The sequence below is a fragment of the Cherax quadricarinatus genome, chromosome 75, assembly GCF_038502225.1.
Source record: "Cherax quadricarinatus isolate ZL_2023a chromosome 75, ASM3850222v1, whole genome shotgun sequence".
Taxonomy (NCBI): domain Eukaryota; kingdom Metazoa; phylum Arthropoda; class Malacostraca; order Decapoda; family Parastacidae; genus Cherax; species Cherax quadricarinatus.
This window is the reverse complement of record NC_091366.1, coordinates 3,074,079-3,100,524: the sequence shown is the minus strand read 5'-3', so window position 1 is coordinate 3,100,524 and position 26,446 is coordinate 3,074,079. Positions and strand designations below refer to the sequence as shown.

The window sequence follows — 26,446 nt, the reverse complement described above, 5'->3', positions numbered from 1 at the left end:
GAGGGAAGAGGAGCGATTGGTGGAATGATGATGTAAAGAGAGTAGTAAGGGAGAAAAAGTTAGCATATGAGAAGTTTTTACAAAGTAGAAGTGATGCAAGGAGGGAAGAGTATATGGAGAAAAAGAGAGAGGTTAAGAGAGTGGTGAAGCAATGTAAAAAGAGAGCAAATGAGAGAGTGGGTGAGATGTTATCAACAAATTTTGTTGAAAATAAGAAAAAGTTTTGGAGTGAGATTAACAAGTTAAGAAAGCCTAGAGAACAAATGGATTTGTCAGTTAAAAATAGGAGAGGAGAGTTATTAAATGGAGAGTTAGAGGTATTGGGAAGATGGAGGGAATATTTTGAGGAATTGTTAAATGTTGATGAAGATAGGGAAGCTGTGATTTCATGTATAGGGCAAGGAGGAATAACATCTTGTAGGAGTGAGGAAGAGCCAGTTGTGAGTGTGGGGGAAGTTCGTGAGGCAGTAGGTAAAATGAAAGGGGGTAAGGCAGCCGGGATTGATGGGATAAAGATAGAAATGTCAAAAGCAGGTGGGGATATAGTTTTGGAGTGGTTGGTGCAATTATTTAATAAATGTATGGAAGAGGGTAAGGTACCTAGGGATTGGCAGAGAGCATGCATAGTTCCTTTGTATAAAGGCAAAGGTGATAAAAGAGAGTGCAAAAATTATAGGGGGATAAGTCTGCTGAGTATACCTGGTAAAGTGTATGGTAGAGTTATTATTGAAATAATTAAGAGTAAGACGGAGAATAGGATAGCAGATGAACAAGGAGGCTTTAGGAAAGGTAGGGGGTGTGTGGATCAGGTGTTTACAGTGAAACATATAAGTGAACAATATTTAGATAAGGCTAAAGAGGTCTTTGTGGCATTTATGGATTTGGAAAAGGCGTATGACAGGGTGGATAGGGGGGCAATGTGGCAGATGTTGCAAGTGTATGGTGTAGGAGGTAGGTTACTGAAAGCAGTGAAGATTTTTTACGAGGATAGTGAGGCTCAAGTTAGAGTATGTAGGAAAGAGGGAAATTATTTCCCAGTAAAAGTAGGCCTTAGACAAGGATGTGTGATGTCACCGTGGTTGTTTAATATATTTATAGATGGGGTTGTAAGAGAAATAAATGCGAGGGTCTTGACAAGAGGCGTGGAGTTAAAAGATAAAGAATCACACACAAAGTGGCAGTTCTCACAGCTGCTCTTTGCTGATGACACTGTGCTCTTGGGAGATTCTGAAGAGAAGTTGCAGAGATTGGTGGATGAATTTGGTAGGGTGTGCAAAAGAAGAAAATTAAAGGTGAATACAGGAAAGAGTAAGGTTATGAGGATAACAAAAAGATTAGGTGATGAAAGATTGAATGTCAGATTGGAGGGAGAGAGTATGGAGGAGGTGAATGTATTCAGATATTTGGGAGTGGACGTGTCAGCGGATGGGTCTATGAAAGATGAGGTGAATCATAGAATTGATGAGGGTAAAAGAGTGAGTGGTGCACTTAGGAGTCTGTGGAGACAAAGAACTTTGTCCTTGGAGGCAAAGAGGGGAATGTATGAGAGTATAGTTTTACCAATGCTCATATATGGGTGTGAAGCATGGGTGATGAATGTTGCAGCGAGGAGAAGGCTGGAGGCAGTGGAGATGTCATGTCTGAGGGCAATGTGTGGTGTGAATATAATGCAGAGAATTCGTAGTTTGGAAGTTAGGAGGAGGTGCGGGATTACCAAAACTGTTGTCCAGAGGGCAGAGGAAGGGTTGTTGAGGTGGTTCGGACATGTAGAGAGAATGGAGCGAAACAGAATGACTTCAAGAGTGTATCAGTCTGTAGTGGAAGGAAGGCGGGGTAGGGGTCGGCCTAGGAAAGGTTGGAGGGAGGGGGTAAAGGAGGTTTTGTGTGCGAGGGGCTTGGACTTCCAGCAGGCGTGCGTGAGCGTGTTTGATAGGAGTGAATGGAGACAAATGGTTTTTAATACTTGACGTGCTGTTGGAGTGTGAGCAAAGTAACATTTATGAAGGGGTTCAGGGAAACCGGCAGGCCGGACTTGAGTCCTGGAGATGGGAAGTACAGTGCCTGCACTCTGAAGGAGGGGTGTTAATGTTGCAGTTTAAAAACTGTAGTATAAAGCACCCTTCTGGCAAGACAGTGATGGAGTGAATGATGGTGAAAGTTTTTCTTTTTCGGGCCACCCTGCCTTGGTGGGAATCGGCCAGTGTGATAATAAAAAAAAAAAAATAAAATATTCTGAACATGTTTGTAAGCAGACAACTTACTGTATTGAAATTATTTTGACATTAAAACCTGAACATGGTTCACGAAATCATAATGACACGATTGCAAACAAACCACACCACGGGTGGGGATAGAACCCGCGATCAGAGAGTCATAAAACTCCAGACCGACATGTTAGCCACTGGGCCAGCTGGCTACAATAAGATTCATCCAACTAGGTATATTTATACACCTTAAGGTTAGCATAGGCACCACTGTGACCACAAATGCATTTGTGATCACAGTGGTGCCTATGCTAGCCTTCCTATGGTGCATAAATATACCTAGTTGGATGAATCTTATTGTAGCCAGCTGGCCCAATGGCTAACACATCGGTCTGGAGTTTTATGACTCTGACCGCGGGTTCTATCCCAGCCTGTGGTATGGTCTGAACATGGCTCAATTACATACAATACTTATCATAAGCATTCCTGTTTACTTCAGGTTAGTAATGTGAAATACACATGAATGACTGGCATACAACAATCATAACATACCAGATGCAAAACAAGCAAAGGGGAGAACTGAATGAAAGCTCTAGGATTTTTGTGTTGCAATCAACCTATCTTCACAAGCTTGCAATGCTGTAGACATGAGTAGGAAGTTCAGGTAGATTTGTTCAGGGAAATGATTCTAGCCTGGCTAGAACTGTTCCCCTGTGGTTGTTTTGCAAACCAGAATATGAAATGCCACATCTTAGATCACAGTGATGTGCCTCTTTTCATTGACTTCATGAACAACTGATTGCACAATATTGTATATTACTGGCTGAATGAAGGAATTTATAGATTTTAAGCATATAGCAATGAATAATTCATGAGTGTGTAACACTTGTCAATGCTCAATAATAATCCACAGGGAAACACCAACTCGTACATATGCCGATCACTTCATTTTCCAAGTTTCTGTCTCTGTGGGTTATTATGGAGCATCATGTTGTAAGTACAATTAAAAGCACATCTGACTTGCTTTAATTTTACCAGTAAGTCATAACAAGGTTTGCACCAAAGCTGAGTTATTAGCAATTGCTATATGAAATAAGCAACACAGTTTCATCAGCCTATATTGAAACCTTTCATAACTAAACATTAATGCAGATTGTGAATGTCTTCAACGTACAACGCTGCTAAAACTAAACTTACACCAGAAAAGATTTTCTTGTGTAAAAGCAATACAAGGTAAACTATCTCTGAGTGTGCTACAGTCACACACACATTCCCCGCAAATTCGTAAAGCTGAATTACGACACTGCACTCTTGTTGTGGAAAAAGACATGTACAGTTCAGGACGTTTATTAGAGAAAATGTTTTGCTACAACTGGCTTCTTCAGTCCTAATACAAATACATATAACTAAGACTGAAGGAGACACTTGTGGCAAGAAGTTTCTCCTAATACAGGAGGACCCAGCTTGTACAGCACCTCTTTCCAGTGTTAGTGTTTTTGCTGGTTTTCAACTGAACCGTTGTTCATTGTGTTCGGTGCTCTTACTACTTTTCTGTTTTTGTACAGCAGTTGCATAAGGGAAGGGCGACCGGCACCCTATTTTAACCCATAAACAGTCCAAGCAGATCTACGTTCACACGTGTAGCGCTACAAAAGTAGATCTACGTTTTTTTTACATATTTTCAAATATAACAAAAAAAAAAAGTAGATCAAATTTTTTTTACACATTTTCAAATGTTGAAAAAACGTATATATACGTTTGGACCGTTTACGGGTTAAAGCAAGTACTATATGTACTGTGTAATTTACTTTATCTTTTTTTTTTATGTCTAGATGTATTGAGCACTTAATATATGATACTGTAAACATGTTATCAGGTGTTTTAGATGTATTCAATAATAATAAAAAAAAAATTCCCACCAGTAATTTTTGCTTACCATATGGGGTCAGGAACCTCTAAGAGCCATACTAACGGGGCCCTCCTCTAAATGTCCTGAACTGTACATAAGTGTCGTTTTCCACATGTTGGTATCACCATACTGCACAGGCCTGGTCATGGACTGGGCCGCAGGAGCACTGACTCCCGAAACACCCTCCAGGTATACTTGTTAACACTCATCGAGCCTGTCTTTAAAAAAATTACCCAGTTTAAACATTTGATCCTTCTATTGCCTGATACTCGCCAATATTCCCTAGCATAAAAAAATAAGAATTATTAGTGCACTGTACATAACATGGAATTCAAGTACTGTACAGTAATTTTTTGTTTTATCTTACATAGGTATGTACTAAATTCAGTCAATGTCCATGTATTGTCTAATAAAACAATGAACATTTAACAATAATGCCCTGCTGACTGGCTTCTCGAATATGGTATGAGGTATTGGTTTAATAAGCACTGGGAAGATTTGCCATCAAGTTCCCAACTACATCATGGATCAATGGTGTACTGACGAGACTCGCTGTATTTCTAATATCTCTGCCTGGCTGCCATGCGACAAGTATAAGACCTTCACATATTGGCTAGGAGATATAATAATAATACAGGAAGTCTTCAACTTACGACCACACTGGAGACCTTCTGTATCGTGTATAATAATATACAGGTCGGCCATCACTAATCCGGCATCACTGGGACCTGTAGTGTGCAGGATTAGTGAGTTTGCCGGATTAGAGTGGTTAGGTTAGACTACACTTAATTAACCTATCAAAAAAAACTGTTTTTGTTACATCTTCCTCATCTTCATCACTGCTTTCTCCTCCACTGGCTTGTTGCTGTAGATTTACAACCATCTGCACAATTTTTGAGTCAGTATGATGATTTGAGTCAGAACAATGATGAAATTTGAAATTATGCTAGCCAAAATTAGTACTGGATTACTGATGGAACCGGATAACTGATTGCCGGATTAATGATGGCCGACCTGTACACAATATAATATACGCAGTGGTTGTTTTGCATATTCTGAAATCGCCTGTTTACTGTGATCTTATTGCACAATATAATATACACAATACAAAAGATTCTCAATGCATTTATAAGTCGAGGACTTACTATAATAATAATCCTGTATATACACACAAGTTGCAAATCGTAAAAATTTAAAAGTCTTCGTATATTCTAGCCAACTGACATGTTGAAGATGCTATCTTGTACTGCAAACCCCCACACAGCATATACATATACACAATATACACTAAACCCTCTTATGTTGCATCTTCACATAGCATTATTTTGAGTGAAAGCCATTTACAAAAAATATTACACTCCATAAATCTTAAAAAAAAATTAATGTCACATGCAAAATGTTGATAGAATGTTTTGCATTATTATTATTATTATAATCAAAAAAAGTGCTAAGCCATGAGAATGTTTTGCAAATGTTGTCAATGTGCTCACTGCACCACAAGTGATGCCCCCCTCCCCTCCCCCCCCCCCAAGCTTCCAGTTACACTTTCTATACAATAGAAAGTTATTTTTATTTGCCAGTATTTTTCTTAACTAATACTTTCCAAAATTTATGTAACATATGAATACTTAATTTATATAAATACTGCATAAACAGTTTGAAAAGAATATGCCTAAATCTTGAGATGTCACAGAAGTTCTGTATATAACTGCTTTTTTTTTTTTATCACCCTCGAAGGTTAGTCCTCCAGAATCATACTTTATCATACTCTGTAATGACACGTTCCTGTGCCTTCAACAGTGATGTATCTCCTTTTCCTATTTCTACAACTGATGAAAATGTTCAGTAATAACCCACATGGAGACAGGAACTCGTTAGATTAATTGATTTCTATATTTCGATCACCTTCTGGGATCCTCTCCAGCAGTTGAAGAGGAGCCCAGAAGGGAATGGAAATATAGAAATCAATTAATCTTCAGTGTTTGTCCTCACGTGGGTTATTATTGAGCATTGACAAGTGTTTAATTGAAAACGTTGAGGATTAATAACAAAAAGTGAACCAGTGTTTAAACGAGATGTATGGGATGAGGTACGGGCAGGTCTCCTCCCAGCTGTTGCCCCGTTCTTATACACGTCAGTATACAGTAGAATCCTGTATCCATTGGGGATAAGTTCCAAGGCCTACCATGGATAGTAGCAAACCCAACATATAAGTTGTTTTCATCTACATACAGTACCTATGATAGTTTAATTGATAAATTACGTATTCACAAAAAGTCAAGAATTAGCACTTTTTTATGGCTTATCTTGGGCTTTGCAAAACTGCCACCATCATTGCTTTTGCACTTTGGGGCAATTATTGAGGAAAATTAAGGGTTATTTTCGGGCCAGGATAAACAGTGGATGACACTGTAGAAGCTGGACCCACGGATACGGTGGTCTTACCGTAGTAGCAACTGAGACTTGATGTGCTGTTGGAGTGCAAGAAGGGTAATACAATGGACCCCTGCAAATTCATAGTTCTGAATTTGCAGCTTCAATAATTCACGAATTTTTCCTTAGACCCTAACTAATAATTGTTCGCGGAAATCCCTGTAAATTCGCATAATTTTTTTGGCTTTTTTCGTGGCAATGTATAATTTTTTATGCATTTTAATGCTAAATATTAAGAAAAATATAATTTAATAATTTTCTAACATAAATATTAACGTAAATTCAGTAAAATTTCCATATAAAATAAAATACTGTATAAATTTTTTATTGCGGTAGAAAGAATGATATTATTGGTGAGTACCCGTACATTAACTTTACTTTTACTAAATTAAATTATTGCCGTATATTTACCGTATGTATATCAAAGAAAACAGGGTTTGCATGAATTACAGTATACCAAAGAAAATGGGTTTACATAAATTACAGTACATATGGGGGTAACATTGGCATTTTACATTCTAGCACTGCAGGAGACAGCAGTACAGTACTGTATATGGGTTTATCTTTACATGTTTTTTTTTTAAGGGTGATGTATGAAGCTTAGTTTGAAATTAAAGTGTTTTGGGGGGCACATTTAGGATTTAAATTTGGGAGGACTACTGTATTTTGTGAAGGGATTCAGGGAAACCAGTTAGCCAGACTTGAGTCCTAGAGGTAGGAAGTATAATGACTGCACTTTAAAGGAGGAGTTTGGGATATTGGCTGTTGAGTGATATCTAAACTGTCGAATCTGAGCACCTCTGGCAAGACAGTGATAGCATGAATGATGGTGAAAATGTTTCTTCCTCGGGTCACCCTGCCTCAGTGGGAGACGACCAGCGTGTTGAAAAAAAAAATCTTTTATGGGTAAATGTAACAGTCTTCCCACTGGTTATTAATAAATACAATATTACATTTTCACAACCAAGAAAATCTTAAATGATAGGCTTGCACAGTACAGCATTTGTGACATAACTATGCAAGAAAAATAAAGGCTTAGAATTTACAAAAAAAAAAATTATGACTTGGAAATGAGCTGCACCGTGCATTTTAAACTTGCTAATCCTATTCTATGCCTACAAAGGAATAAATAATTTCGGTAAGTCCTCCATTTGATGGACCTCTGCTTAACCGACCAGAAATATGGAATAAAATCTGCTGGATCAGTAGGTTTGTAAACAATGGACAAAGTTCTCTGAATTTAGAACTGTTTGTCGTGACTGTAACAATAACAATCTCTCTTCAACCACTTCTATATAACTGACTTTGGAAATAAGGCATGTAATTCCTTGGGTCAACAGATTTGGAAACAACAAAGTACTCTAGTCGCAGAACTGTTCGATACTGTTACAATCAGAACAAAAGTGTCTCCTCTGCCTAACACCACTGTCGTTACTGGCCACCCACTCCCCTCAGTGCATTACGTAGAGAGATTACTGTAACAGTATCCGGTAATATGGCGTATACCACAAGGTACGACAGCTCAACAAGAACTGATCTCCACAGTAACCTGTCATAAAAGACAAGTGCATTTAACTTGGTCAACTCTGTTATATTTTAGAATAATTAGTACTGAACTTCAACCCGAACACCTCCACACAAAACGTGTTATCCTCAAAGCTCTTCATTTATACTGCTCCTAATGAACTTTCATCCTCGCATAAGACAAATTAAATCTGTGTCAGTCTCGAGCATTTTGTGTGTATTATAAGCATTACTGTATTATTATGATCAAGGGAACCCTAAACCCACATGGTAAGAGATCACATAGTTCAGTACAAGAAATTCATCCAATTGGTACACAGCAAATGCAGATTCGGTGCTCCGTGATTTATATCTCAAATTTAACTGATGCAGTTTGTTGCATACAACAAAAATTTAACTGTATAAAAAACTTACTTCAATATTTATCAGGATGAAGAACAGACACAGGAAATAGATACGATATTTTTTTCAAATTAAATACCATAAATAGGATTTTCAAACAATTTCTGGGCAAATTTCAATTTAACAGGTGAAATATTTTTTTTTTTAATAGCATTATTTTATTGATTTTAGTGAACTTTAGTATTTAAATAAGGAAAGGATTGATATTAAGGCTATGGAATGAGTTTAGAGAAATGGATAAAATTGGTTATCAGTCAAGAAAAGAACACCACTACTCTACAACTTCTTGCTAACATGTTAAACCTTGCACTCTATCAAGGTTAAAACCAAAGTTAATTTTGGTATACTGGTACCAAAGGCAACAATAACAAATTTTTGGCATGCCCAATCGCTACGAAATATACTGTACAGGTGCACCTTGACTTAGGATGGCTCAACTTATATTCTGACTTTACGATGGTACAAAAGCAATTACTTGGAGATTAAACTTGAGATAATTATGAAACATGAAAGTGTATGAAATGTATAGGAGCCTTTGAACCAAGTGAGAGAGTAATTGTGGTAGGGGACTTGAATGCTAAAGTAGGAGAAACTTTTAGAGAGGGTGTGGTAGGTAAGTTTGGGGTGCCAGGTGTAAATGATAATGGGAGCCCTTTGATTGAACTTTGTATAGAAAGGGGTTTAGTTATAGGTAATACATATTTTAAGAAAAAGAGGATAAATAAGTATACACGATATGATGTAGGGCGAAATGACAGTAGTTTGTTGGATTATGTATTGGTAGATAAAAGACTGTTGAGTAGACTTCAGGATGTACATGTTTATAGAGGGGCCACAGATATATCAGATCACTTTCTAGTTGTAGCTACACTGAGAGTAAAAGGTAGATGGGATACAAGGAGAATAGAAGCATCAGGGAAGAGAGAGGTGAAGGTTTATAAACTAAAAGAGGAGGCAGTTAGGGTAAGATATAAACAGCTATTGGAGGATAGATGGGCTAATGAGAGCATAGGCAATGGGGTCGAAGAGGTATGGGGTAGGTTTAAAAATGTAGTGTTAGAGTGTTCAGCAGAAGTTTGTGGTTACAGGAAAGTGGGTGCAGGAGGGAAGAGGAGCGATTGGTGGAATGATGATGTAAAGAGAGTAGTAAGGGAGAAAAAGTTAGCATATGAGAAGTTTTTACAAAGTAGAAGTGATGCAAGGAGGGAAGAGTATATGGAGAAAAAGAGAGAAGTTAAGAGAGTGGTGAAGCAATGTAAAAAGAGAGCAAATGAGAGAGTGGGTGAGATGTTATCAACAAATTTTGTTGAAAATAAGAAAAAGTTTTGGAGTGAGATTAACAAGTTAAGAAAGCCTAGAGAACAAATGGATTTGTCAGTTAAAAATAGGAGAGGAGAGTTATTAAATGGAGAGGTAGAGGTATTGGGAAGATGGAAGGAATATTTTGAGGAATTGTTAAATGTTGATGAAGATAGGGAAGCTGTGATTTCGTGTATAGGGCAAGGAGGAATAACATCTTGTAGGAGTGAGGAAGAGCCAGTTGTGAGTGTGGGGGAAGTTCGTGAGGCAGTAGGTAAAATGAAAGGGGGTAAGGCAGCCGGGATTGATGGGATAAAGATAGAAATGTTAAAAGCAGGTGGGGATATAGTTTTGGAGTGGTTGGTGCAATTATTTAATAAATGTATGGAAGAGGGTAAGGTACCTAGGGATTGGCAGAGAGCATGCATAGTTCCTTTGTATAAAGGCAAAGGGGATAAAAGAGAGTGCAAAAATTATAGGGGGATAAGTCTGTTGAGTGTACCTGGTAAAGTGTATGGTAGAGTTATAATTGAAAGAATTAAGAGTAAGACGGAGAATAGGATAGCAGATGAACAAGGAGGCTTTAGGAAAGGTAGGGGGTGTGTGGACCAGGTGTTTACAGTGAAACATATAAGTGAACAGTATTTAGATAAGGCTAAAGAGGTCTTTGTGGCATTTATGGATTTGGAAAAGGCGTATGACAGGGTGGATAGGGGGGCAATGTGGCAGATGTTGCAAGTGTATGGTGTAGGAGGTAGGTTACTGAAAGCAGTGAAGAGTTTTTACGAGGATAGTGAGGCTCAAGTTAGAGTATGTAGGAAAGAGGGAAATTTTTTCCCAGTAAAAGTAGGCCTTAGACAAGGATGTGTGATGTCACCGTGGTTGTTTAATATATTTATAGATGGGGTTGTAAGAGAAGTAAATGCGAGGGTCTTGGCAAGACATGTAGAGAGAATGGAGCGAAACAGAATGACTTCAAGAGTGTATCAGTCTGTAGTGGAAGGAAGGCGGGGTAGGGGTCGGCCTAGGAATGAAAGTGGCAAGTCCATAACTTATATTCATTTATTTACTTTCCAATACTGGTATTTATATTAATTGTTTATTTACTTTAGTGACGATAGTTATTTACTTGTTTAGTTTATTATATTCATGTTTGACCTACAATATTTATGATGGGTTTGTCAGGCCGTGACATGACAATGTAATTGGAAATATGAAGATGACAGGGAAAGGCTGCCAGTAATTCAATCTTGCGAAGCAAGATACGTTGTTTTGTGTTTTTTTTTACTCCCCATCGTAACTTGAGGAGCACCTGTACATGAAATAAGACCCTTAGAATGATGAGTATCTTAAATGAAATTATACAAATAACCTGCACAAAGGGCAGGGAAGTTTATGACGACATTTCAGGTTCTTTGTGTATTGTCCAGTTACAGTATTTTGCCTTTTTGTTCTTAAACGACAAGTACCCATCCATTGTGAATCCACTGACTCGTTCAAAGTTCTGCATACTTTGATGCAGTGTGTGGAGGTTAACATCCTTGTGTGGACCAAAGAGACAATGTAAATATTTTTGCCCATTTGCAAATTGTTGATCATTCCAAAATCTCATTCAACACTAACTGCATGTGGCATTGTGTATACTGCAGAAAAGACAAAGTTGTACTGTACTGTATAGTAAGTCCTCACTTAACATTGTTGATGGGTTCTTGGAAACTGACTTTAAGCAAAACGATGTATAACAAAACCAATTTTACCATAGATTAATTGATATAAACATTAGGGGTGCACAGTGCACCTTTACCACTCACTGCAACAGGGTTAAATCAAGGAATAAATATTTGCACAGCAAAAATGGTAAGGAGTGCCCCCTACCAGTAAGCAGGTCAAAAACAAACATGGCGGGGCACGATCACACACACATATCCTCATTCACTCACATGGGGTCAATTCAGATGTGCCAATTAACCTAACATGCACATCTTTGGGATGTGGGAAGAAAACCGGAGTGCAGGAAGTCTTCAACTTACAAACATATTGAGGACCTCCTGATTTATGTATAATAACTATGTAATATTATTATACACTAATATAATATTATACACAATATACACAATACAGAAGATTCTCAACATGTCTGTAAGTCAAGCACTTACTGTACATTAAAAAAAAAGTGATAGGCAGGAGTCCCTGCATTTTTCCTTATCAGCGAATGCTAACATAAACCTATGAAAAAGAGCAATAAGAATCAAGAGTTTGTTCTTAAGAGCTATCACAAAATCTGGTTGAGATTACTATCGGTCTGACTAGCCACTACTCTCGTAGCTGCCACCACAAACTGTAACACCAAATGTACATTTAATAGAAAAATATAACCATGCGCATAACACTCGTGACAGCCTCACACACATTTAATCTGAATGTTTCTCTCTCCATACTTTGGGAAATAAAATTAGTCGACATGCTATGGCATAAGTAGATCATTTCTCTAAAATTATATAAACCTCGGTATTAGTACCTATCTGGAGTACCTCTTTTGCACCTAAATTACCTGTACCTTTCGGAAATATAGGTGCTCCCTGACTTACGATATTTCAAAAGCAATTACTTTGGAGATGGAACTTAAGATAATTAGTCCCTAACTTATATTTATTTACTTTTCAATACTGTAATTTGGTTACAGTAACTGTTTATTTACTTATTCAGTGACTGTAATTATTTATTTAGCATATACACCTACCATCCGACTTACGACCTGCTTGACTTACGACCACTCGACTTACGACAGTGTTTTTTATGCAAAATTTCTGGGAAATAACTATTTGTGTTGTACACAGTGTTTATCCTAAACCTTACAGTATAAAATACAGTACTAACAACATAAAAAGTAAAGTAAAACATGAAATACCAAAATAAAACAATAAAATAAAGTCATTACAAAAATGTTTTGTTGATATTCAGTAGTAAAGTTCGACTTACGACCATTTCGACTTAAGACCGGTTTCTCAGAACCGAACTCGGTCGTAAGGCGGATGGTAGGTGTACTCATGTTTGACTTACGATATTTTCAACTTACGATAGGTTTGTCGGAACATAACCCCATCGTAAGTCGAGGAGCGCCTATACTGTAGAAAAGGATTTGATCCGCCGTTTACAAGACACGAAACATGAGCAGCTTCTTTGCACAATTGCACTATAGTGTTCAGAAACCAAGAATGACGCATTATTCAACTGTACGAAAAAAACGAAGAGAAAATTTTGACCAAGTTGAAATCTGTCATGTTCTTGGACAAGGAACAATTATGGGGCAATCAGACATGACACTGTACATTATCTGATTGTCTTCAGCACAAGAGCTGCGGGGTTACAAAAACTTATTCGTGAAATGAAACATACAGAACGCAAGTTAATACGGGGAGACTGCAAATTGTTCGTAAGGTGGGACTGCCTCGTACAGGAGCCAAAAACGGAACCTTTTCAACAGATGAATCCGATATGTATCCTCTTTACACGCAATACTATACAAATGTACTTAACAGGAGCAGCCAGTATCAGTGAAATTATCCATTTGCTTTTAGTGATACAAACATAGCTGCAGAAATAGACTTTGAATCTTCAACTGCTTTCAGACAAGTTATAAAATGTACATGAATGGTATACAATACCAACAAGATGAATTAAGACGCATGTGCAACATCTAGGTATCTTTATTTATAGACGTTTTGCCAAATAAAGATACCTGGATGTTGCACATGTCTAATTCTTCCTAAAATGATGTACATCAACCTCTCTTACAGCCTCTTCATCTTACCCAAGAAAATAGTCAATTACCTAGCTAGTCTAGTTTAAAAAATATAACTACATACGTATGACTCAATTCCAATACCATTTCGAGCCTAGGATAAGATCAAGGATACATAACCCGCACATAGGTGAAAGAAACTTGTGACGACATTTCAGTACGACTTGGACCATTAACTAGTCACACACGCACTAACACTAAGGTATAATGTTTGTCAGGAAACAGGACAAGTGTTTCCTGAAGCAAGTCTTAGTCATATGATGACCCACAGCTGGAGCTTTTGGTCAAATGAACAAGGACTTCTGCTGGCTTACCCCTCACCTTTTTAAAAATCATGGTTATAATTATAAGCATTAACACAAAGGTAAGAGTGCCAGTATATATATGAGTGGAGGGCAGAGATGGGACAAAGAGGAGGAAGAAAGAATTAAGTGGAGATAGTCGAGGAAATGCTCATCGCAAGTTTTTTTCTATGTGGGGGTATTTGTAAATTGTTCCAGTCACGGTATTGTGCCTTTTTGTTCATCACCTCAGATCTTTGATTATACCTGTGGAATGTAGATAATGTGTGAATTGGTGCTAACTTTCATTTATAAATCCTCTACTTTCAGTTAGGTAAAAGTCTTACAAATTTAAACAGTAGAAATTACGAGATCACGGACAAGTTTTCAAGTCTTCTACGATACTGCCATTATTGTTCTCCCCTCTGTCCTACTCAATGTCTTATACAGGTGCTCCTCGACTTGTGGTGATTCGATTTAAAATACTTCATCTTTGTGATTGTGCAAAAAGCAATTAGATGAAACCGAAGATAATTATCCAACATAGTGGCAAGTCCATAATTTAGTTACAGTAATTATTTATTTACTTATTCAGTGACTATTACTTATTCAGCATATCGTTCATATTTGACTTAGGACGAGTTTGTCGGACTGTAACCCCATTGCAAGTCGAGTACCACTTATCTTACCTAGAAATTTGTGAATCAATGCCCATGTATATTTAGAGACAAAACCTTGACTAGCATTGTTAAACATAAATATTGAAAATTTCCAAGATATACTCTATGTAAAAATATGACCTAATTTTATCTCCAGATTAGTAATACATCAGATAGACCAGTGATGCAGCCTATACAATATATTATAAAATACCACCTGGCCTTACAATGTGTGAGTGTGCTGGAAATTATACAAATATGGCTTAAAATATACTTCTATGCCCACAAAATCCAGAGGCACAGAATTAAAGAAAGCAAAGGTCTAGAAATAAATAGCTCTTGTCAGATTTCAATACAGGTGTATCCCATTTAATGAATCGTGACAGGCTTTACCTTGCATTTATATCCCAGACTTACTGAGATACAACGTCCTTTTAACACTCGCACACCCTGACAACATTCCCCTGAAGAATGAAACGTGCAGCATTCGGAATCTTTACTGAGGACACGTTTCATTAGCCAGTGGCTTCTTTGGTCCAGTACAGAGAACGGTGGAAGATGAGAAGTTTGAGGTAATCAGTCCCTCAGCCTGGAGTCAATGTGTTCAATCCATCAATTCTGATGGACAGAAACACTGGGCTGAGGGACTGATTACCTCAAACTTCTTTTCATCTTGCACCAATCATCTCTGTATGGGACTGAAGATGCCATTGGCTGGTAAAACATTTCCACAACGAAGATTCCTGAATGCTACACAAGTGTCTCATTCTTCGACTTAAGAGTTATCTAAATTATCAACATTTACCTGGAGGACTCGAACACTGACGGCTGTTCACCACACACCACATGTTTTTCCGCCAAGACATGGTATAGAACATTTGATATTTCTGGAAATGTTTGGAGACATTACAGCAACATGTTATCTTACAGATGAAAATAGATTTTGTTTTATATTGTAAGAGGAACATAGATTAGCTGGATGACTGGTTAGGTTAGGTTAGCCACTGCCATCAGCAGTATGCTAAGGTCACCATCAATGCCACATACATAATTCTCTCCTGAGAAATCTGTGCACCATAATAAAGGTCAGGATAGACTTGAGGTTTCATTCCTACCTCCTGACATGCCACTCCTCACTCACCCAAACTCCATTACTATTCCCATTAATATAAAACTTGCACCATGCTCACCTATATTTGATGACTTAATATTATTCAGAATAATTAGTACAATATTTAGTCTGTAAGGCCAAATATCTTTCCCACTTGTAATTATTTGGATTATATAACAAGTTCGAAAGATTAATTTGCCTCGATTATCCTTGTCTCCATGGGGAAGTGGGTTAGAATCCTTCCTTCATAAGCCAGGCGTGTCGTAAGAGGCGACTAAAATGCCGGGAGCAATGGGGTAGCAACTCCTCCTCCTCTAGAAATTACTAGATGTATAAAGAAAAAACTTTATGAAAGCTTTCCTTCTGCAACACCAACATTAAGCGAGGTACACCTGTAGTGTATATACCAGTACTGTGCAAAACAAAAATCAGGCAAATGTAAAAAAAAAAAAAAAAATTCACATACCATTCCATCCTCAATACCCAGGTCTATATTTTTGTTAGTTAATTTACTGAAGCCATGATTAAAGTACTGTGGTGACCTTCAATACAGAAGGCCCAGCATGTACAACTTTTCAGCGTTTGACGTTTTCATTGGCCTCAAACTGAGCCTTTGTTCATCGTGTTCCAACTGCCGGTGATTGTCACTGGGAAGTGGAATAATTAATTGAAAGCCAGTGAAAATGTGGAACACCGAAAAGATGTGCTGTATATGTGGGTCCCTCCTGAGGGCATTGTATATGTGGGGCCCTCCTGAGGGCTCTGTATATGCAAGGCCCTGCTGCACATCTGAATCACACAATGGTCATGGATTGCCCCAGGTAATGCAAAGAATACACATGAGATGTCAGATAAAAATTCTGCATAGTGTTGTATAATCACAATTATGGAATTCAATTTTCAGACAAAGAACTGAAGCCCAACGCAGACTACATGTGAAGGAGAGAGAGTGAAATTCATCACAGATATTTCAACAAGAATAATCAAGCTCCAGAACTTAGGATCGCCTTGAATACCGTGCACTCCTAATCTCGTAACAACAATAATGACACTCAAAACGTCCTGGTCTGGGGGAAGCCCATGCAAAGTTTTTTCAACTTATGAAATACTGTACTTGTCACTGCAAAAATATGAAAAAAATAAATGTCTTTATATATCTGAATTGGCCACTTTGAATACCGAACAAATAAAACTTACCTGTTCGGATTTGGTGCACTGGTTGGGAGGAAGGAGGAGACACCAGTCAACCATAAAAGAAGTATCTTACCTTTTGTACACAGTCTATTTGCAAGACAAAATATGAAAATCAGCCTGATGAGGCCAATGGTAGAGATAAATGGTATAAAATACTGACACAACGGAAAAACGAACATAAATACAGCATAATGCAATTTTTTATTGACTACATATTGCCCATACAGTGGACTCAATCCAATCTGTGATTGGATAAAGCCCACTGTGTAGGCAAAATGCAGTCAAAGGGTTGCATCACACTGCATTTGTGTGTTTTTCCAAGGCCAATGGTGTTTCACAAAATCCTATTCTCTAATAATTACAAAGGACAAACCAGTATTGTAGTGGTCTGGTGATAGTTGTTTATGCCACTGTCTTATATACATTTTATACTAAATTTACATTAAGCCTGACTTGGAGAGTATACTCTACAAGTTTTATGAATCAGTTGGGCCCCGTAGTCCCCAATGTAAAATAAACTGTGTTAAAATAGGTGGCCACTGACCTTATCTGTACCAGACACATCACAAAAAAATTGTCCCAGCTCATTAAGTCCAGCTGTAACCTTAGAATACTGTACTCCAACAAGTGCCTGAATACAAAACTTTGATAGCAATAAATTTTATCTACATTGGCATGTACGTTTGGCCTGTGGCTTCGCTTTTCTGGTTCGTTAATTGGCTTGCAGAAAGTGCCGAGCTGTTTTTGTCTGATACACGTCGTGTGGGAGAAATGTGAATGTTGGGTGAATAGCTACTGTGTGAAGTGTTAGGTGAAGGGGTGACCATAAGGATATGTTGCACTGGTTTAGGGGCATAGTTACTCTGTAATACATCTGTTGAGGGTATGGCAGTAAGGACTTGTTGTGTGGTGGAAGTTAGGTTAGATGATGTAACATGCTGTGAGGTAGGTAGAGATGATGACGATGACGATGATGTGGAAAGAGGTGTTGTTTGTGACATCGCTGATGTAGTGTGAATGGGTGAAACTTTTTGATGTTCTGAACTAAGTGATGACAGAGAGGAATTTGTGCACTGATTCTGATATAATGGTTGAGATAATGTATTACAGACATGATAATCAGAAGCGGTAGGTCGAAGAGAGGGTGCCACGTGAGGGAAGTTCTGCGGAGAGAGTTGCGCCACAGAATTTGGCAAGTAGCACTGCTGGGGCTGTGACGACAGTGCCGGGAAGTTCACCTGTCGTGCTGAAGCCAGCGAGTTATTGGGAGCCACTGGGGATGCCACAGACCAGGTATACTGATAAGAGCCAGATACAGCTGGCATACGTGTGTATGGACAATACTGGTTTCGGTGTTGTGCTGGCACAGGGGACGGGTAGTGGGTGGGGCTGGGGGCCGCCTTGCCTCACTGATACATGGTATGCTGGTTAAAACTCCCTGGAATGCCCTGTTGCTGTTGCAACATATTTTGTTGGAACTGTTGCTGGTGATTATGCTGAGGTGTGGACATCGGCAGAGGCAACATAGGTCCCAGTGAAACATAATACGGGTTGTGTAAATTAAGTGGCAATGGAGGTGCAGCAGTTGGAGGAGCCGCGGGTCCCGGAGCCTGGTGTGGGGAGGCTTGCATAGCTGGTTGACTCTGGTGCGACGTTTGTAAATTGAGAGGCTGTTGTTGCGCCGGTGGTGGCTGCTGCTGTTGTCCTAGGCCAAACAACAAGTTGGGTTGTACCTGTTGAGTCATATACGTGGCTAGGGAATTGTGAAGTGTGGAAGTTGCGCCCATTGCTGCCATTGACGACACTGGGGCGGAGGTTGTTTCTACGCCCAGGTTCATCAGGTTGGGCTGTAAAAAAAATTAATGAACATGAGATGTAAAGAAACCAATAAAGTCATGCATTTTAAAATCATGAATACTTTTTTTTTTATTTACACATCGGCCATTTTCCACTGAGGCAAGTTGACCTGAAAAATAACACCTTCGGCATCATTCACTACCTTGCCAGAGGCACGCAAATATGTAAGTTTAGATGTCGCTCTAAACAGCAAATATCCCAAACCCCTCCTTCAGAGTGCAGGCATTGTACTTACCACTTCCAGGACTCAACTCTAACTGGTTTCCTTGAATCCCTTCACAAAACATTTCCCTGCTCACACTCCAATCACACATCAAGTCCCAAAAGCCATTCATCTCCACTCCTATCTAACATGCTCCCACATACCTGCTGTATGTCCAAGCCCCATGCACACACAACTTTCAATACCCCCTCCCTCTATCTCTGCCTAGGATGACCTCTATCCTACCTTCCACTACAGATTTACACACCCTCCAAGTCATCCTATTTTGCCCCATCCTCTCTAAATGACCCAACCACCCCTCAGCACTCCGAATAACACTTTCAGTAACTCCACACCTCCTAATTTCCATACTATGAATTCTCTGCATAATATTCACACCACATATTGCCCTCCAGCCTTCTCCTCACTGCAACAATCTCCACCCATATTTCACACCCATACAAGAGCGTTTGTATCACTACTCTCGTACATTCCCTCCTTTGCCTCCGTGGATAACGTTCTTTGTCTCCACAGATACCTCAAAGAAAGCACCGAAAATAATAAACATGAATGTAATTGAAGAGAGCCGCATTAACAAGGTACTAAAGCGAGTGCCATATTAGTGAGGTATGCCTCTGGCAACACAGTGATGTAGTGAGTGATGAGAGCATTTCTTCCTTTTTTAGGGTCATCCTGCCTTGGTGGGAAATGGCTGATGTGTTTTTATTTTTTTTTCTGACATACTTGGTATCCAGCAGGTGGTGTACTGGCTGGTGGGTGAGCAGTGGTTGTTACGATGGTTCCCGGGGGCGGCATGGCCGTCCTACTCATGTCAGTGGCTCCACCGGTGTTTGCACTGTGGTTGTTCATGCTATAATCCTGTGGCATCACCTGGTAAAAAAAAAAAAAAAAAAAAAAAAAAGCCAGAAACCAATAAAAAAGAACTGTAACTCTCCTAAGTAAACCCTACTTTTGCTTTGTTTTTATAAAAGGCATAATGAATAAAAATGAACAATAACATGATTGGAACAATACACAAATAACCCACACACATATAAACTTACGATGACGTTTCAGTCCATTAATTATTGGTCCTGGTCGGACCAAAGAGTTGTCATAAGTTTTTCTCCATCGTGCAGATTGTGTGTGTTTAAAAGACATAGCCTAATACAGTATTGTCTTTAAAAGTGTAGGGGATAGGCTCTTACATGTCCTTGTAAATTCAACTAAAGCCTGTCAGATGAATAATTTTTTTACAGACCTAGGCTTACTGGACATTTCAGAGGCCAAACTTATTTAACCCGTAAACGGTCCAAGCAGATCTACGTTCACATGTGTAGTGCTACAAAAGTAGATCTACGTTTTTTTCACATTTTCAAATGTAAAAAAAACAAGATCTACTTTTTTTACATACTTTCAAATGTTGGAAAAACGTACATATACATTTGGACCGTTTACGGGTTAAAGGTTGTTCTAAACTTGCTTTTTTTTTTAATGTTAATATTAATGGAGTGAAATCTAAACTGTTGTATGAGCAAAGTGAGGAGATGCTGTATACATATCTTGTTTTACATGATGGTAGGATTGCTGGTGTCTTTTTCTGTCTCATAAACATGCAAGGTTTCAGGTACATCTTGCTACTTCTATTTACACTTAGGTTACACTACACCACTTGCATGTACAAGCATATATATACACACCCCTCTTGGTTTTCTTCTATTTTCTTACTAGTTCTTGTTTATTTCCTCTAATCTCTATGGGGAAGTGGAACAGAATTTTTCCTCTGTAAGCCATACATGTCATAAGAAGTGACTAACATGCTGGGAGCAAGGGGCTAGTAACCCCTTCTGTATACAATACTAAAGTTAAAAAAATATTACATTGGATGGAGTATGGAAGAAGTGAATGCTTTCAGATATTTGGGAGTTGTCAGCAGATAGGTTTATGAAGGATGAGGTTAACCATAGAAATGATGAAGGAAAAAAGGTGAGTGGTGCATTGCAGTATCTGTGGAGACAAAAAACATGTATGTTGGGTAAAAGAACATAGATGCAACTTATGTGACATTTTACTGTGGCAACTTTTTGCTCTCCAGGCACTTTTAATGCCTTGACAAAGCTCCTGGAGAGTGAAACATTGCCACAAAACATCACATTAGTTGCCTCTGTGTCTTGTAACCTAACATTGTCGCTAATTCTACCATTATTACTAACACAAATACACAACTAGTTGGAAGCAATGGGGTGATTTTCATTAATCTGAGCCTACCTACATATAAAGTTGCCATTCCTACTGTTACTGATGGAACCCAACCCCAGAGTAAAGATTCTGCGGACTGACCGGAAGTAGCGGGGGAGGAGCTGGTGGCTTCGGTTTTGGTGCTTTCTTCTTCTTCTGAATCATCACGCTTTCTATACTGCGTCTTAAGTCTCCAATGTGGCGTTTGCACTCATTATACTCGAAGCTCTTAAATTCATCTAAAAATATTTTTCGATACAGCCACTGTTTCACCTTTGGTTTGTATTCTCTATTTGGATCTGTAAGAGGGTACAGTATTGAATATTCTTCCTTCAGGAAACATTATTGCACTTTCAATACAGTAATTCCTAGACTTACGAACACATTGGAGACCTGTAATGTGTGTAATAACGATATATTATTTTACACAATAATGATAAACAATACAGAAGATTCTCAATGCGTCTGTAAGCCGAGGACTTACCGTACATATTCATTTCTTTTAGCAAACCAGACATGCCACTTTAAATACATTTTCAATTTCTTTTTAACTGGACATGTCACTAAAGTAAGATGACCCACAAAAAATCGAACATATTCACCATTATTCATTCATCAGCTATTGCGCCAGAAGTGCGTAGACATCAAGTTCGAATGATCCACTGGCATACGAGTTTTAGCACAACACCTCCATCCATCCTTCAGAGTCCAAGCACTGTATTTCCCACCACTGCTCATCCTTCATAGTCTGGGCACTGTATTTCCCACTGCTGCCCATCCTTCATAGTCTGGGCACTGTATTTCCCACTGCTGCCCATCCTTCATAGTCTGGGCACTGTATTTCCCACTGCTGCCCATCCTTCATAGCCTGGGCACTGTATTTCCCACCACTGCCCATTATTCACAATCTGGGCAATGTATTTTCCACCTCCAACAACTGCAACACCTCCACCCTGATCAATCAAAATCTGATGCCTCTTTCTACCAGTATATTATTGTACAGTAACAGTCATGTTGAACAAGACAGCAAGCTGACGTGGGGATGAAAAGTCACACAAAACTGTATAAGCCTTTATTACTACATAACACAAGAAAAAAAAGAACACTGCAGCAGATTTACTGGCCCATACTTGGCAAGTCTTTCTCAAACCCACTAACAAAAATGTTTGCCTAACCCATTTTCAATGCTACCCAAGGAGTAAGCTTTGATAACCCTATTAACTCGTGTGAAAAGCCACTCAAATCCATAACATAACAGTTATACATAATGAAAATTACCTAGGATAACCCAAAAATCAGTGGCTTATTTCCACTGAGGTTCTCATAATATCTTAATATTTAAACCTTAGAAGTTAAAGCAGCTACCTCAAATGAGTGAAAATCTAAGTAATAATCTTAAGACATTAAAAACATACAGTATTTATCTCTTAGAGAAATGCCAACCATTAGAGGGCGGTGGTTCAAAGGCCTGTGGTTCATGCTCCTCCAGGTAGGAGCGATGCATCTTGGAGATGTCAACGTCTACTTGGCCATTCTTCTCTGCCTTGCAAAATACTGTGTAGTCGTGCATCGAGAGCAACTTCAGCATGTGTTTCTTCATCTGTAATACTGTGTCTTCTGGGGTCTTTTTTGACATCTGATTCTTATTTCTGCAGAGAAATTAAATCCATTAGTTTTTTAATTATAAAAATCATGGGGTCATGTATAATATTTATTTCTAAAGGTACATGATAAAACTTATAAAGACCTAGCTGATATCAGTGACATACTGTGCTATATAGAAAGTCCTTGGTTATGCAGAGCCTGGGGAATGGATTATGTGAATATGTATTTGAAAAAATGCTAAACCCACATGGATATGTGGGGTAGTGGGCCTCCAGCAGCAATAGCCTGGTTGATCAGGCTAGCACAAGACAAGCCTGGCCCATGGCTGAGCTCCAGGAGTAAAGAAATCTTGAAACTCGTCAAAGGTACATCACAGGTAAGGTATGTACATATTCCAAATTAGGCTTATTCCAAATTAGGCTTAAATTAAAACGTGAATGTTTCTTGACTGATTTACAGTTTCCTTCTTTTTCATCAAAGACTGCAAGAAAAGAGCTCTTCAGATCATTAATTCTCCATGCACCAACACCACTTCTAACAAAGTTATAATTCTTCCCAACAGCCAGGTTGCACTGAACGTTTCTAAAGTACTTTCACAAGCTAACACCAGAGTCGCCATCGCTTCCAGCGCTTCAATAAAGGATATAACCAGAACAAAATCCAAGCACCATGAACCAGTCAACGCAGGGGTTTACACTATACCCTGCGGAGGTTACGATAAGATTTATGTAGGTGAAACAGCAAGAAACCTCGACACCCGCCTCAATGAACACATTTACACATGTAGGAACGATAACTTGAACAACGCCTGTGTACAACACCGAAATTACACCAATCATCTCATGAAATTCAGTGATCAAAGAAACTAATTTCCGCAGACACAAGTGCCTTGAATCTTCACTAATAGCTGTTTCTAAAAAAATTAAACAAAACGGCAGCTTCACCATCTCTGAAGTCTTAGCAAGAATCCTCCTGAAAACAGTAAACCCTGCCATCACATAGTCTCTCCTGTTAATACTACACAAGCACATTACAGAGAATGAGCATTGAAACAGGCCTTCTCTACCTAGCCTCCCATAGAAATATTTGTCTAACGTATTTTTATATTACCCAAGTTATAGCTTTTATATCCTTTTACTCATGTGCGAGTTAGTCGTAACATATTGCATTACTGCTACTACTTATATCGCTGCTACTACTACTACTTATATCGCTGCTACTACTACTAGTATTGCACCTCACTGAGCCTATATATACCCTCTCTGTCCATATACTGTTTGTAATGGCTTGACAAAGCTCCTGGAGAGCAAAACGTTGCCACAATAAAAATGTCACATTAGTTGCACTTGTGTCGTTTTACTTTACATATTGTCGGTAATTCTACCAACTTTATTACAAAAATTAAAATGAAAATTACTGTAGGAGTAATATATTCTAGTGACAGGTACTATAATTACAATCAAAACTAAGCGCTAAACCCACAAGGGTTACACAGCACTGGTTACTCTTATTACAGCAATAAAGTTGTCAGTTTAAAATATATCTAAATTTCTTGTAGAAATTAAAAAAATTACGTCTGATTTAAAATTGTGATAAATTGCGAGTTTTGTTGGATACACGGAGGTGTTATGATGACTTAACCTAGCACATCCTCAGTACTGTTAGTATTAAAACTAAACCCAGAAGGGCCTTACAGCCATCATATTACTTATTACTACTAATTATTATTATTACTTATTACTATTATTATTATTACCATTATTATGGTAACAGATGACCACTACTCGGCGAACTTTCACCGTTATTGTTTGAATCGTATAATAAGGTGGGTTTACAGATATAAGGTGTGCAAGTCGAAAAAAAAAAGTGTAATCTCAAGTAACGTTACCTAACTTAACCTTGTTCACTATCGGTGCTGCCACATCTCCATTACTATTACAATTGGAAGTGCTAAACCCACAAGGGTCATACAGATCACCGTTTACACTGTCAAGGTCAAGACACAACTTAATATCGAGCACGATTTCGGTTGCGATGCACAATTGTACAAGTTTTGCTGTCGCCCAAAAATACTGTGCGGGGAAAATGTTTGCTAATTCCCCGGCGTACACCTACGGTGGTGTTGTACGATGTACACAAATGTAAAAAATGTACACAAATGTAAACAAATGTACACAAATGCCGGAGTTACGTTGAGTCGTGGTAATTATTGATATTTCTGTGTTCACATGGAAGAGCTAAACCTGTGTGGGGTCAGTGTTTAGGGGGTGAGGCAATCAATTTTGATCCAAGGAAGAGCTGAACAGGTGCAGTTCCTAGGGTGACTAGCCCCCTGATGGGCACCAAGACACGACCCCTGAGGGTTTACCACCCCAAAAAATAATATCCACTTAATAGGGGTCTGGAAGACGTGTCCAGGACCCGTCATAAACCCTTCTCATGGGGCCCCCATACTAGGGCACCTGGAGTCCCTGATGGGCACCAAGACACGACCCCTGAGGGTTTACCGCCCCTAAAAACAAGAACAACTTAACAGGGGTCTGGAAGACATGTCCAGGACCCGTCATAAAACCCCGAGACAACTACTTCAGGGCCCCCATAGGAGAGTGCCCATGCGTTGGGGGCCCCCAGGTGGCACTTACTTTGCATCAGCGTGCTTAAAACACTTCTTCTTGTTGCATCTAGAGCACTCAGTGCCATCCCCTGCAACACCTTCCAATCTCAACCCTGCAAGGTACGCTGTCTGACCGATGATTCTCGGCTTCTTCTTCTCTCCGTTGACCTTCTCGGCGGGTTTCTTGCGCTTCCTGGGCTCCTTCTTGGGCTCCGGAGCCTGCGGCACCGCCGGCATGGGCTGTGGTTGAGGCTGGTGGAAGTGGTAAGGTGCTGGCACTACCATTTGTTGGTACATTCCACCCGACATGTTCGCCATCTTTGTTGTGACTGAGGTGTGACGTCACAGCTCTCAACCACGTATGGGAACACCCGCCATCTTTGAATGTTCTCAACCACGTGTTGAGTCTACTGGCTTAATTGTGGTGGTTGTGGTTGAGACTTAGCTCCTGGCTCGTGTGTGTGTGTGTGTGTGTGTGTGTGTGTGTGTGTGTTGCTATGTGTACATGTATGTGTGTTTGTGTGTGTACTCGCCTAATTGTGGTTGTTGTGGTTGAGTCTTAGCTCCTGGCTCGTATGTGTGTTGCTATGTGTACATGTATGTGTGTTTTGTGTTGTGTGTGTGTACTCGCCTAATTGTGGTTGAGTCTTAGCTCCTGGCTCGTGTGTGTGTGTGTGTGTGTGTGTATGTATGTGTGTTGCTATGTGTACATGTATGTGTGTTTTGTGTTGTGTGTGTGTGTACTCGCCTAATTTTGGTTGTTGTGGTCAAGTCTTACCTCCTGGCTCGTGTGTGTGTGTGTGTGTGTGTGTGTGTGTGTGTGTGTGTGTGTGTACGTACTCGCCTAGTTGTACTCACCTAGTTGAGGTTGCAGGGGTCGAGTCCAAGCTCCTGGCCCCGCCTCTTCACTGATCGCTACTAGGTCACTCTCCCTGAACCGTGAGCTTTATCATACCTCTGCTTAAAGCTATGTGTGTGTGTGTGTTGCTATGTGTACATGTATATGTGTGTGTGTGTGTACTCGCCTAATTGTGGTTGTTGTGGTTGAGTCTTAGCTCCTGGCTCGTATGTGTGTGTGTGTGTGTGTGTGTGTGTGTGTGTGTGTGTGTGTG

General features: G+C 39.2%; 1 protein-coding gene across 3 annotated transcripts; it reads right to left on the bottom strand.

Annotated features, from left to right (window-relative positions):
• Window positions 1-1,648: 1,648 nt before the first annotated feature.
• On the bottom strand, window positions 1,649-25,674 carry LOC128691909 (uncharacterized). Of its 3 annotated transcripts, XR_008407508.2 has the most exons (6): window positions 25,363-25,674; window positions 22,559-22,764; window positions 21,218-21,414; window positions 19,622-19,768; window positions 15,319-18,665; window positions 1,649-4,331 (listed from the first exon to the last, which is right to left on the bottom strand). XR_008407508.2 is itself a non-coding variant. In XM_053780885.2 (5 exons), exons 1-5 carry the CDS (start codon window positions 25,650-25,652, stop codon window positions 18,225-18,227), a joined length of 1,281 nt encoding a protein of 426 aa, XP_053636860.1. In that variant the 5' UTR covers window positions 25,653-25,674; the 3' UTR covers window positions 10,807-18,224. The 3 variants fall into 3 exon arrangements, 2 of the variants coding, with proteins under 2 accessions (XP_053636860.1, XP_053636861.1); XM_053780885.2 differs by lacking the exon at window positions 1,649-4,331 and having other exon boundaries at window positions 10,807-18,665; XM_053780886.2 differs by lacking the exon at window positions 1,649-4,331 and having other exon boundaries at window positions 10,807-18,665; window positions 19,622-19,756.
• Between the last annotated feature and the right edge of the window lie 772 nt (window positions 25,675-26,446).

Bases quoted from the DNA above. Each gene is read 5' to 3' on its own strand.
- LOC128691909 (XM_053780885.2), bottom strand. From the start codon at position 25,652: ATGGCGAACATGTCGGGTGGAATGTACCAACAAATGGTAGTGCCAGCA. The intron at 21,415-22,558 runs GTTGGCATTTCT...ACCCTCTTACAG, and splicing joins TGAACCACCGCCCTCTAATG to ATCCAAATAGAGAATACAAA. The intron at 18,666-19,621 runs GTATGTCAGAAA...TTTTTTTTACAG, and splicing joins CACCACCTGCTGGATACCAA to CCCAACCTGATGAACCTGGG.